This window comes from Staurois parvus, unplaced genomic scaffold (assembly GCF_062004578.1).
Source record: "Staurois parvus isolate SC_StPar_1 unplaced genomic scaffold, SC_StPar_1.0 ptg000374l, whole genome shotgun sequence".
Taxonomy (NCBI): Eukaryota; Metazoa; Chordata; class Amphibia; order Anura; family Ranidae; genus Staurois; species Staurois parvus.
In genome coordinates, this window is record NW_028318170.1 from 1,448,991 (window position 1) to 1,463,191 (window position 14,201).

A 14,201-nucleotide genomic window follows, 5' to 3' on the forward strand; every position below is an offset into this window, starting at 1 on the left:
GAGGTGGAGCCTAAAGAGTAATTGGTGACATTTACAGGTGAAGGGGTGGATCTTAAAGAGGAAAGGGTGGGACAAAGTTAGATGTGGGGGGGCAATTTTAGTCTTGCCTAGGGCAGAACAAAACCAAAATACACCACTCCCAGTGACACCAATAGAGTGATCAGTGCAAAAAAAAGGCACTGACACTGTTCTAATGGGAGTGGGGGGGGGGGGAAGGGGTTAACATTTGGAGGCAATAAAAGGGTTAACTGTGTAATGGGAGTGTTTTACTAGGAGGCGGGGGTGTGTGCTTCACTGTAAGTACTGTGATTGGGATGGCTGGGATTGCTGTGCCCAAACCGACAGGGAGGAGAGCTGCATTGTAAACAATGTAGCCCTCCTCCCTGTCAGTGTTTGCCGCAATCACCGGGCTCCGGCGGGTAATCACCGGCCGGGACTCCTTGATTGACACCTGGGGCCGCGATTGGTGGCCTGGGTAGGGCGGTCCAAAGCCTCCTATTGATAAACCTCCTCGGGACATTATTCTGTGCATGAAAGATTTCCTGATTAAAGAGGAAACACCCCTCTGACATCCTTGGTGGGTTTTACCCTGCCAATTTTTCCAGATGTCTCTCAGGCCACACTGGAGAAGCGGCGCAAAATGAGGGAGTTCATGTCTGTCTTATCCTCGGCTCAAATTCATTAGAAATGGGGCTTTCCCTTTAAGTTGATCATTGCACACAATGGAAGCACGTATACAGCTACTACTCCTCTTGAAGGTCAAGAAATCCTGGTGAAGTTGGGTCTAGCAGATGCTCCTATGCCTCAAAGCCTACCCTCAACCCTCCGGATATCTCCCATTTGGAACACTCCATCTCCATGGCGTGATAGGAGGAGAGTCAGACAAGAGGTGGGATGATAGCGATCCTCGCTTTTGGCTGATCTCCCCCACCTGATCACTTATTGGGATATGTCTCTGACACTTTATCATTAGTTGTGTTCGTTATTTTTGGGTTAGCTCCCTATACACCTTGACGTGTTACATGTTTTATATGAGCTCTTAGGTCCTTATGTTTTGCTTGCAGGCTGGGTCTGCGGGAACTGTCGATGTGCTACCCCACCCTGTTGCCAAGCATGGTCAGAGATGCCGCTGCCCTGTTGTGGAAGGGCTGCTCTTCTCTCCGTGTTTTTTGGCGGCAGGATTTGGGCCCTGTTGGCCCTTGGAAATTATGGTTTTCTGTCTTTTTAGGTGAGGCAGTTCGACTACCTGATCCATGGTTTGTTTTAATCTCTATAGTCATAGGGGCTGCTCTGGCCCTGCTTCTATCGTTTTATGTTCTTGTTTTTTTTCTCTTGGTACATGATTGTTGTCATACACAATTTTATGGGTCTCCTTGCTACGTATATGCGGCTTGGATATTGCATAAAATGATAAGGTCAGACTTCACCCCTCTGGTTGTAGAGCCGGGTAATCCCCCTTTTAGACTGACCTCTCCTGATACAGAACTTTTTGGTACGATAATGTTGTTGAGTGCTCTTTGCTACGTGTTTAAAAATGGTGATTCATCGCCTTTCACATAATGTCCAGGGATTTAATTCTCCACATAAGTGCAAAACAGCTTTCCTCCAGTATAGGTGGCTAGGGGAGAAGATCCTTTTATTACTGTGCGGCGGCACAGTGGCTTAGTGGTTAGCACGTCTGCCTTGCAGTAAATGGGTCATGGGTTTGATTTCTGACCATGGCGCCTCCTGCCTGGAGTTTGCATGTTCTCCCTGTGCTTGCGTGGGTTTCCTCCGGGTACTCCAGCTTCCTCCCACATTCCAAAGACATGCTGGTAGGTTAATTGGCTCCTGTCTAAATTGGCCCTAGTATGTGTATGTATGAATGTGAGTTAGGGACTTTAGATTGTACTCCCCTTGAGGGTTAGGGACTGATGTGAATGTACGATATATACTGTATATGTAAAGAGCTGAGTAAATGGATGGCGCTATATAAGTACCTGAAATAAATAAATAAAATTACAAGAGACCCATTTTGCAGCGGATAAACATCCTACCTTTTTCCACAAATCATATAAGCAAGCATTTTATACTTTACATTTCACCAAAAGTTCCCCTTAGAAGTGCAAAATGACCCAGAGAGCAGGTTTATTATTATCAAGGGCACCGTTTCAGGTCGTGAACTTACAATAGCTAATGTTTATGCACCAAACTCAGCTCAGGCAACCTTTTTTTCTAATTTGTTTGAAGTTCTTGATAAGTTCCTGTCCTCCCATTTATTGGTAGGAGGTGATTTTAATTTGGTGGCCAACCCTTTACTGGATAGAAGTTCCTCTTCCCCAGCCTTCCCAAAATCTCTTATGAAACATTCAGATTCGTTCCAGCTGATTGACTCTTGGAGGGCTCATGATGTGGGAGCTAGGGGTTATACGTTTTATTCCCATCCGCATGACTCCTATGCTAGGTTGGATTACATATATTGCTCTCCGATCCTTCTGGCCAACTCCACGAATGCTGGGATACACTTGTGTTCTTGGTCGGATCCTAATATTATGGCATTGTCTATCACTTTTATAGGCCTAGTGTATACTCCTTACTCCTAGAGGCTGAATGACTCTATGCTTACTGATACCACCTTCCGTCAAGAAGTAGCTACTTCTATCCAAGAGTATTTTCAGCTGAACAATACCCCTGACACCTTCCTGGCTATGCTGTGTGTGGCTCACAAGGCGGTTCTCCGTGTGCGCCTTATTTCTATGGCAGCAGCCAGGAAGAGGGATTGTTGGAAACAAATTCAGACACTCACCAGGGAACTGGAAACGCATTATAGAGCTCATGTAGGTAACCCATCCTTATGGAATAGGGGCATGATATCACAAAAGCGCTTGGAACTGAATACCTTGCTATCTCAAAAAACTGGAAAAGCTTTACGCTGGTCTAAGGCATGCTTGTTATTACACAATTCAACATCTACCATGTTCGCTCATAAATGTAACCATTCAATTCATCCCCCACATATATATAAATTACATAATAAGCACGGTAGTATCTCCTGTCTGTTCTACAAAGTTTTTGAAATTTTTTAAGAGTTTTACTCCTCCCTGTTAGCCTCTCCCCCTGCTGTCTCTTGGCTTGATTCCATACCTCTACCTACTCTTACGCCCTCTCAGATTTCATCTCTTAATGTCCCTTGTAGTCTGGAGGAAATTACACGAGTAATTAGCACACTGAAAAGTTCCATGACCCCGGGCACTGATGGGTTCTCGGACAGATATTACAAACATTTTGCCCCTCTTCTAGCCCCATCTTTGTTATCTATGTTTAATGAGATGTTGCAGGGGGGCAGGTTTACTGACGAGATGCTTTTGGCCAACATGTCATTGTTGCCCAAACTTTTAAAAGATCACCTTTTACCACAAAACTACAGGCCCATTTCTGTCATGAATAATGATTTAAAGATCTTTAGCCGTATCTTAGTAGATAGATTGGCCTCCATTATCTCTTCCTTAGTTTCTCCTGACCAATCAGGATTTATTCCTGACAGGCTTGTCACAGATAATATATGTCTCACTTTGAATGTTATCCAAGATGCTAATTTGCACTCAAAGGAAGTGTTGTTGTTGTTGAGTCTAGACATTAATAAGGCCTTTGATAGTGTCCTCGGGCCTTGTTTGTTTTCGCTATTACAGCATTTGGGATTTAGTGATGAATTTCTCTCTGGCGTACGGGCCTTATACAATTCCCCCCCAAACAAGGATTAGACTTCCTGGCTGCAATTCTGACTTTTACCCTGGGTAGAGGCACCCGACAGGGTTTCCCGCTCTCGCCCCTACTGTTTTGGGACCCTTGGCCATTGCAATAAGGTCACACCCTGATATCTCGGGGTACCTGCCAGTGGCATCCCTAGGGGGGTGCAGGCCACACCAGGTGACACCATCACAGAGGGTGCAGGAGCAGGATGCCAGCAGAGCTTCTGGGCTCTGTGAAGGTCCTGGCCAGTTATTGGGGTGATCCCGGATTCCCAGAACACTGACAGCTGTCCCCGGTATAGCGGTAAAATGGATATCCCGACCCGTGCAGATATGTATCCCCTGAAGCAACATATGTGCTGGTTTCAGCCTGAAGAAGCCGATCTCTGATCTCTGACTTTAGCACAGAGCTGCCACAATTAACCCCTTACAGGCTGCAAACTACTGATGTTGATCCCGTGGATCACTATGGGTTGTAAGATCAGTTAACCCTGTATAGGTTCAAGGAAGTTGGAGATCGACTTCTTTGGTCTGAAACCAGCACATACGTTGCTTCAGGGGATGCATATCTGCACGTGTCGGGATACTCATTTTATCGCTACAGCGGCACCGCTCCTTCCTCTCTGGAGGGGTGACACCACATGTTACCGCCCCGGGTGACACCAACCCTAGGGATGCCTCTGGTACCCGCTCTTGGTCTCTCAATTTAAGTTATGTATGTATGCTGATGATGTCATGCTCTTTCTTACTAACCCATTAGTATCCTTGTCTAAGTTATGTTCGGTGTTGAATGATTTTGCATCCATATCAGGTCTCTCCATAAATTTTTATAAATCTGTAGTTATGCCTATCAATGTTACTGAGCCTCTAGGGGAATCCCTCCACGGTTCTTTCCCATTTCGTTGGGCCGTGGACTGGATTCTATACTTGGGTGTTTATCTTACGCCCAAGGCCTCTGGGCTATTTGCAGCAAATTACCCACCATGTGTGTCCCATCTTTATACTTTGCTTAAGATTTGGCATGAGTACCCTATTTTTTTTCTGGGTAGAGTCATGGCGGTAAAAATTAACATTTTACCTAAACTCCTCTATTTATTTAGAACGCTTCCAATATTGGTCTCTAAAATGTTCCTCAATCATTTTCAACAAGTGATTAACAACTTCAACTGGCGAAATAGACGTCCTCGCTTTACCTCTCTTGTCCTGTATAAATTGCAATGAATAGGAGGCTTAGGCCTTCCTAATTTTTTAATAAACTAAAACAAAAACAACCTGCGCAACAAGAACTATGTGAAACATTTGAAAGTGAATGCTGCTGTGCCTTAATAAGAATCAAAAAGATTGATAAAAATAAAAAAATCAGTGAAACAATAAAGCAGCGCAAAACATGAAATGAATCAAAAATAAATATACACAAATCGTAATAAATTCCTTGGTTATAAAATAAATGTCCAAAACCACCAAAATGAAAAAAAAAATATAATTTGTGTCCAAATACAAAAATACTTGTTGTCCCGAGTCTTCTCTCTGTATTACACTTATCCTAAATTTCTTTGGAGCACTATTTTCATGTGTAACCCCTTCCCGCCGACGTAATACAAATATGCGGCCTCACGGACCTGGGCTTTTTTCCGTCATATTTGCGTACCTGTCTTTGTGCTGGGAGCGCAGCGTGCTCCCAGCACCGAGACCGCGGTGTCACTGAGAGCACTGGGTCCCGTTCTAACGATCGGGACCCGGGACTCCCGGTCCCAGGTCTCATGATCGCCTCTGATTGGCTATCACAGTGATCAGTCCCCTTGTTTTTTTTCTCTCTCTCTCTATGAATGGAGAAGAGAGATACATTGTATCTATCGAACTCCTGTCAGAGAGAGGAAAAAAAAAGTTTGTAAAAAAAAAAAAAGATAAATATTAAAAAATAAAAGAAAAAATAAAGAAAAATACCTAAATCAAGGTTTGATCTAGTTCAGTGCCAGGGTTAGTGTTTAGGTCAGGGTCAAGGTCAAAGGTCAGGGTCAAAGGTCAGGATTAAAAAAAAAAATGGTGTCAGTTAGTGTTAATGTCAGTGTTAGTGTGTTTTAGGTAAAAAAAAAAAAAAAAAAAAAAAAAGACAAAAACAAAATGCGCACTATGGTTTCTGGGCTGTACTATGGGTACAAACAACAAATAACATCCACATATATGGTATCGCTGCAATCGTCAAGAGCTGGAGAATTTATTTTGGGTTCTTTGGTGGTAGGTTATGGTCGTAACAAGAAACACATAGCTAAATAAAAAAAAAAGGATTTTTTTTACTATTTCGGGCCAGTTTTCCTTTGATAATAAAAAAAAAATCAGGAGAGATCCATTACCATTTACCACCAAATGAAAGCCCAATTTGTCCTGAAAAAAATCAAGGTATAATTCACCTGGATGTACAAAGTAGTTGTGATATGTACGGTTTCACTAACACATGTCAACGTTGCAGAATTGTGCTTAGGCATTTAATTTTTGCTTTACCCTTAGGCGTGAAGGGGTTAAAGGTGACTTTCTTTGTTTTTGGTTTCATCACTTTTTGTATTTGGACACAAATTTTATATTTTATTCATTTTGGTGGTATTGGACATTTATTTTATAACCACAGAATTTATTATGATTTGTGTATAATTATTTTTGATTCACTTCCTAATTTTTGGCTTTACTACATATCCGCCCATTTTTCTCAACTTGCACAATGGGCAACTATTAATTCCCTGACTACCTGGGTCAGATTTGAATCCCAATCCATACGCCCTTTTTATTTACCGGGTTTATTATGGATAAATATTCCCCCTCGCTCGTTGTCGAGTTACAATTCGATTGTGTTTCACTCTTTGGCACTTTGGTCCCTTTACAAATCTAAATTGGGTCTTATTTCCTCAGTGCTGCTGGGTTCGACATTTTTTGGAGACCAGAATTTTGCCACAGTGTTTTCATGTCCACAGGCATTTTGCTGGTGGTATGACCGAGACCTTATCAGACTAATGGATTTTCAGAGAGGTGGGACTTTTATATCCTTTGATATGTTACGTACGCTTTTTGATATCCTGCTTCCTGAACATTAACATTTTTCTGCAAATACGACATATTGTTAGCTCTCATTTTGGATTGATGCCCTCTTCCCCAATTACCTATTTTGAATGTATCTACTGTGACTTGCCTAGGGGTAAGGGTCTTATCTCAGATTTATATTGCTCTTTTTCAGCTGCCATTTGTCCCTCACCTCCCTCATATAGACTGAAATGGGAGGTTGATTGTAATATTACATTCTCAGATGAGGACTGGGACTCCATGGTGGATAAGATATGTAGGAGCTCTAGATTGCTTTTGGTCCTTAGGTTTTAACCTGTTGGTATTATACCCCCTCTAGACTACGTCATGTTTCCGGGAACGTCGCACCTCTGTTTCAGGGGTTGTGGCCTTGCTGGAACCCTTGGGCATATGTTTTGGGCTTGCCCTGGTCTTTCCTTGATCTCGTGTAGGATATCGGAGATGGCCTCTGCCTTGGCGGGTTCTCCAGTAGACTTGTCACTGCAAATTTGCTTACTGGGTGCATCCTTTTTGGGGATTCCAGCCAACCTAATGAGGCTAATTCACTCTATTTGCGTTTCCACTCTATGGGCCATTGTGCTTCATTGGAAGTCACCAGTCTTCCTGTTGGCCTCTGTTCTGTGGAGAGTCGATATGGTTATGCTCATGAAATGTATTCAGTATACATTATTGGATAAGATGCAATTATTCAATAGAGAATGGATGGTTGGAAGACACACCGACACTTAATGTTAGATTGAATGTCTATCGTACTTTGATTTGTATTGATTCTTTGTTAGCCATGCAGTTGTTCTGCCTATATTGCTGCCTAGCTCTCATGTACTTGATCTTTCGTTTTTTATGATTGTGTTTATATTACTGTAAATAACCTATGTGACTTTTTCTTACTGTACATTCTACCTCAAATGATGTGTGGTTTTTGTAGTCTGCCTCTCAATAGTAAACAAAAAAAAAAAAAAATGTCATCACTCAGTCTCTATGGACCAAATAAACTTCATTGTGTTTTTATATCATCCAAACAACAATCCACCTCGACAGACAAAGTCTGATCTCTGATAGTCAGTGGAGGGTGGAATGGAGGAAAGCCAATAACAGCCAGTGACCTGAAGGACTATGATGGCGTCTCCCAGTGTAACCTGCAAAGAAGTCTGTCTTTGTATAACTGTCATCTAGGGAACGTGTCTGGTCCCTCACAAAGGATTTATCCCAAAATCCAGCAGAATATGAGATCATTTATAGTAGAATTCTCCCCTCATCTCCTGGATCTCGGAGTCCCTCACATAGCAGATTTATATCAGAGTCCTGCAGAATATGAGATCATTTATAATAGAATTCTCACCTCAGGTACTGCAGAGTACAGCCAGGATGTCGGAGTCCCTCACACAGAAGTCTCATTCCAGAGTCTTCGAGATAATTATCTGATAAATCCAGGCTGGTGAGGGATGGGTTAGTCATCAGAATGGAGCGGAGATCATCACAGCAGGAGGAAGTGAGACAACATTCAAACAATCTGCAGAGACAAATACAGACACATGAGAGTATATTAGGGAAAGAACCAACAACTCTTAGGGTATGGTCATCATAAAACTCATAGAAAAGAAAGAAGGAAGAAGATAATGGGGTCCCATCATCAAGGTGAGAAAAGTCAGTAAATCCCCTTCTGATGACCCATGGAAGGGGGAGGGGTGTAAATCTCTCCAGCAGTCCATTCACTCTGTAGGAAGCTTGTCTCTGGAGTAGAATGTCTCCCATATCATTACTGAGATCACACAGAGAAATGATGAGCAGATACTGAACAGGAGCAGACAAGGCCTGACATAGGGGGACTCAGGGGGAACTTGGTCAGGAGATGATCCAGAAGTCTTTGGTGAAGTCACACATCTGCAGATAGAATTCATAGCACAGACAGACATGACACACAAAGTCCACTTTCTTGTTGATATCACCCAGAAAACCTGGAATTCAAAAATCGTCCAAACCCTCCAGATGGAGAATATAAGGAGGACGATCCTCACCAGAGGAGAGCTCTACTCATTTTATGGAGAAATCATTTGTAATGAGGAAACCAAACAGAAAGGAACAAAATACAAGAAGATGAAGCCGACTGCCCAGCTCTACATAGTATAATATGTGGTTGTGGAGGGACTCCGGGGGGGTTATGTCCATAGGATACCACCTTCATAGCTGAACAGAACCCCCACCAGCATGGCCGGATATAGGGGAGTGCTGGGGTGGGCTGTGCCCCCCAGATTTCGGTTGTGTCCCCCCTGGCCAGCAGAGTGTCTTTCCCATCCCAACACTGGAATGTGCAGGCTCTAGCAGTGAAGTGTGATGAGTAAAGCTCAGACAGCGGAAGACAGAAGAGAGGCTGTGCTGTGTCCTCCCCCTCCTGTCAGTGCCGTGCTCCTCCACACAGCACATCACACAGGATCGCTGGTTCGGACGGCACACAGTGGAATTACCCGCCTCATACACATTTCCTCCTGCTGGGACATGAGCAGTCCTTGGAGGAGGAAGAATGCTGGTAGTTACACTTTGTGCAGCCTGAACCAGCGATCCTGAGTGATGCGCTGTGTGGAGGAGCACAGCACTGACAGGAGGGGGAGGACACAGCACAGCCTCTGTCCTTTCTCCTGTGGGGGGGAGGGCTTACAAGAGGGGAACATAATGTGAGGGTGGGGGGGGGGGGGGTAACTTGTGCTTGTAATTTGTGCTTGGAATGAGAGCTAGAGGGACTGGTGACTATTTGTGCTGGGGAGGGTAACTGGGGGGGTGGGGGGGGGAGGCATATTTGCTAAAAAGAGAGGGTTGGGGTGGAAGGATATGTGCTATTAGGTGGAATGAAGGGGATATGTGCGGGGGGGGGGGGAGTATGCTAGGACTAGGAGTTGGGATTGGGGGAAATATGTGTTTGGAAGGGGGATTGGAGGAGATATGTGTTAGGAGGGGGGGCATATCAGGAGGGGGGATATGTGCTAGGTGGGGAATTGGGGATGGGGAGTATGCTAGGACTAGGGGGGATTGGGGGAGATATATGTTAGGATTGGGTGGGAATATATTGTGAGGTGGGGAGGTGGGATTGGGGGATATGTGCTTAGTGGGGGGGTTGGGGAGGGGGAATATGCTAGGACTAGGAGGGGAAACTGGGGGAGATGTCAGGAGTGGGGGGAATGTATTAGAAGGGGGGATTGGGGGGATATATGTGCTAAGAGGGGGGAACATATTAGAAGGGGGGATTGGGGAATATGTGCTAAGTGGGGGGATTGGGGATCAGGAATATGCTAGGACTAGGAGGAAGGATTGGGGGAGATATGTGTTTGGAGGGGGGTTGGGGGGATGAATTAGGAGGGGGGATTGGGGAGATATGTGATAGGAGGGGGATTGGGAAGGAATATGTGCAAGGAGGGAGTTTGGTTGGATATGTGTTAGGAGGGGGGAATGGGGTGGAGGAATCTGGGCTAGGAGGGTATTTTTTTTTTTTTTTTGGGGGGGGGGGGATTTGTGCTAAGAGGGGGTAGGGGAATTTGGGTTAAGAGGAGAGGGCTGGGGAGGATTTGTGTTAGGAGGGGGCGTTTTGGGGGTTCTTAATTTGGAGAAAAGTAATTTGGAGGGGGTTGTGCTGGAGGGGGGATGAGAGGGGGGGTTTGGGAGATACAATTTGTTCTGGGAGGGGGATTTGGCAGGGAGGATTTCTACTAAGATGGGTAATTTGAGGATAGTATGACGTGTGCTAGGAGCAGGCTCAACATTTTAAGTCCTGAGCTACCAGCCAAGCCTTAGGAGTTACTTGCCACCAGTTGCCCCACCCAACCCCTACTCTTCCCCCGCCCCTAATTCCACCCCTAAACACACCCTCATCAATTATCTCATGAAATGATACTGTTAAATGTTATCCACATTACATCAGGGTCCCCAGAGCCCCCCACATTACATCAGGGTCCTCAGAGTCCCCCCACATTACATCAGGGTCCCCAGAGCCCCCCACATTACATCAGGGTCCTCAGAGTCCCCCCACATTACATCAGGGTCCCCAGAGTCTCCCCACATTACATCAGTGTCCCCAGAGTCCCCACACATTACATCAGGGTCCCCAGAGTCACCCCCATTACATCTGGGTCCCCAGAGTCCCCCCACATTGCATCAGGGTCTCCAGAGTCTCCACACATTACATCAGGGCCTCCAATGTTCCCTTAAACACTCCATCATACTTAGACCATGCACTGCATACAACCATAACCCCCCATAATCTTTCACTCACCAAACCATAATTGTACCAAACATATCCTACCTTTTATCCAACCCAGCAGTACCTCAAATCCCCCCCATACTCCACCACATCAGCCTGAACCCGACCAAACCACCCATACATGCATGTTTACACACAGACACATGTACACACAGAAACATGTACACACATGTACATAAACACACACGTGTACATACACACAGACATACACACACACATGCACACACACACACCATATAAAAAGTTGCAGTACTTCATTACCTTCGCTCCCAGAGCCAGGTACTGCACTCTAGGGGGAGGCAGAGAGCACAGTACACACTCTTTCCTTTGCTTTTACTTTGCTCAGCTGTTGAGCAGTCTGATGGCTCTGATGGAGTGAAAGAGCCAGCCCTGAATTCCAAGCCTGCTTAGCAAGACGGCCCTGGGGGACACACTTGACCCCACCGTAATTTCCACTCACCAATGCGAGCAGGCGTGTGTAAATTTTGAGGCCTGATTTTTTTTGGGGGGTGAGACATGAAATGAGGGCACTCAACAGATCTTCTCCTCCCATCATAGCACATTGCTGAGATTTTCTTGAATTCCCTTACAGACACAGGCTCAATCTGTAGCCAGCAACATACTGTGCAGATGGATGCTGTGTCTGTAAGGGAATCCAATCTCAGCTATGTGCTGTGGTGTGGAGGAGCTCTGAGTACTCAAGCTGTTTTCAGTGTGGGGAAGGGAGGAGGAGATCTGCTTAGTGCTCTGCCAGCAGTGACCCTGTCCTCTTCTCTGCTGACCATAGTCTTCTGCCCTGCTAACCCCTTCACACTGCCTTGCTGACTCCTGTCCTCTGCACTGTTGTCCTCTGCCCTCTGCACTGCTGACCCTTGTCCTCTGCACTGCTGACCCCTGTCCTCTGCACTGCTGACCCTTGTCCTCTGCACTGCTGACCCCTGTCCTCTGCACTGCTGACCCCTGCCCTCCATCCTGGTGACCTGATAACCCTTTTCTCCACCCTGCTGATCCGTGTCATATGCTCTGCTGTCCATGGTCATCTACACTGCTGACCCCTGTACACTACCCTACTGATTTTTGTACATTGTTCTTTGCTCTGATAACCCAATTTACACTGTCCTACAAACTAATGGCTTCTGTAGACTGCCCTATAAACTTCATATCCTATCTTCTGCCCTGCAGACCCCCTGTATACTACCCTACTGACCTCACATCCTCTGCCCCCTAAAATTTTTTACTGCACCCTACATCAGACAGGCTAGATCCAACCCTGCCCACCAGGAGCAGACGGGGGTATGGGCACTCACTGCCCAGAGCCAGGACAGAGGAAGCCTAGGACCTTGTATGGCAGACAAGGACTCATAAAGGGGATGGGAGTTAGGGATGTTCATCATTTCTTGTAGTGATGGGGGATGGTAACTTTCCAGGATTGAACAATTACTATCCTGCAGAAGGGAGACAATGACAGATGATATTTCGGGAGTATGAGTTGTATTGGTGATGGGACGGCCTTTTGTACAGAAGTGAGAACTGTCTGATGTCTTTGCCTTCAGAGGAATGTATAGAGTTTTCTGCCTTTATTATGGTCAGGACAAAACATTACATTCATAGATTTGTAAATATGAAATATTGTATATAAATAATTTGTATTTACATTTCAAGCCAGCAGGTGGAGCTGAAATCACATTTCCACATGTTTACAGCCTGTCCTTCCTGGATCACTGTACAAACCATGTTATTTCCAGAGCTCTGTAGCTGAAGCTGTAATTTCCACTTATAACTGATTGACTCAGAGAAGTGAGAGGAGAGGGGGGAGGAAATTACTGACCCCACCTGAGGGACCTCACTGGATAATCTGTGAAAATTGAGGACTAGCGCTCACTGTTGTTCTCCCTATTTTATTTTGAAATGTGACATTAATAATGGATAGCCTGAAATATCCGGATGTGATTTAATCACCACTGCCAAAGGTTCCAACACCAGCGCAAATAAGAGGGGTGAAAGAGGACAACCCTGACGGGTGCCTCTACCCAATGTAAAGAAGTCAGAGTTACAGCCTGGAAGCCTTATCCTCGTTTTAGGGGAATCGCATAGGGCGTGCACACCGGCCAAGAAACCATCACTAAAGCCCATTTTCCGTAACAAAGAAAATAAATAAGGCCAAAGCACACTGTCAAAGGCCTTGTTTATGTCTAGACTCATCAACAGAACCTCTTTAGAATGTAAATTGGCATCTTGAATAACATTTAGAGTGAGGCGAATATTATCAGTAATGAATCTGTCAGGAATGAAACCAGATTGGTCTGGAGAGACCAAAGAGGAGATAATAGGGGCCAACCTATCCGCCAATATGCGGCCAAATATTTTCAGATCATTATTCATTACTGAGATTGGTCTATAGTTTTGTGGTAAATGGTGATCTTTCTGTGGTTTGGGTATTAGAGACATATTGGCCAACAGCATCTCCTCAGGGAACTTACTACCATGAAAAACGTCATTAAATAATGTTATTAAATAGGGAGCCAATGTAGAGGCAAAATGTTTATAATAGCTAGCGGTGAATCCGTCGGGGCCTGGTGCAGTGGATCTTTTTAGCACGCTAATCGCACAAGTTATTTCCTCTACAGTACAAGGGGCATTAAGAGAGGCAATCTGAGAAGGTGTAAGGGCAGGGAGGGGTATAGAGTCCAGCCACGAGTCCGATGAAGAAACAGACTCTGACTGGGGAGGAGCTAGTAGACCTGAATAAAAGTTTTCAAAAATACCCAAAACTTCCTGAGGTAAAGATGAAATAGCGCCCGAGGTAGTGCGCAACTTATAGACATGTGGAGGGCGCAAAGAGTGATTCAATTTCCTTGCAAACATAGTGGATGCTGAGTTGCTGTGTAACAAGTACGAGGCCTTCGACCAGCGGAGAGCTTTTTCAGTCTTTTGAGATAGTAGGGTGTTCAATTCTAAACGCTTTTGGGACAGCAACTGTTTATTAAGAAGAGATGGATTAGCAACATGACTACGATAATGTGCTTCTAACTCTCGGGTAAGAAGTAGTATTTGTTGCCATCGTTTTCTATTCCTGGATGAGGCCATGGAAATAAGGCGGCCACGTAGGACCGCCTTATGGGCTACCCATAGTGTGGCTGAAGATATATCAGGTGTAG

At 45.0% G+C, this 14,201-nt stretch overlaps 1 protein-coding gene across 1 annotated transcript in view; it reads right to left on the reverse strand.

Annotated features, from left to right (window-relative positions):
* The window catches only part of LOC149456157 (NACHT, LRR and PYD domains-containing protein 12-like), a 118,561-nt gene that overhangs the window by 28,348 nt on the left and 76,012 nt on the right, over positions 1-14,201 (reverse strand). Inside the window, exon 7 of the mRNA XM_089685381.1 lies at positions 8,137-8,307. Within this exon, the coding sequence (XP_089541507.1) occupies positions 8,137-8,307 (171 nt within the window). The remainder of the gene's footprint in view (positions 1-8,136; positions 8,308-14,201) is intronic.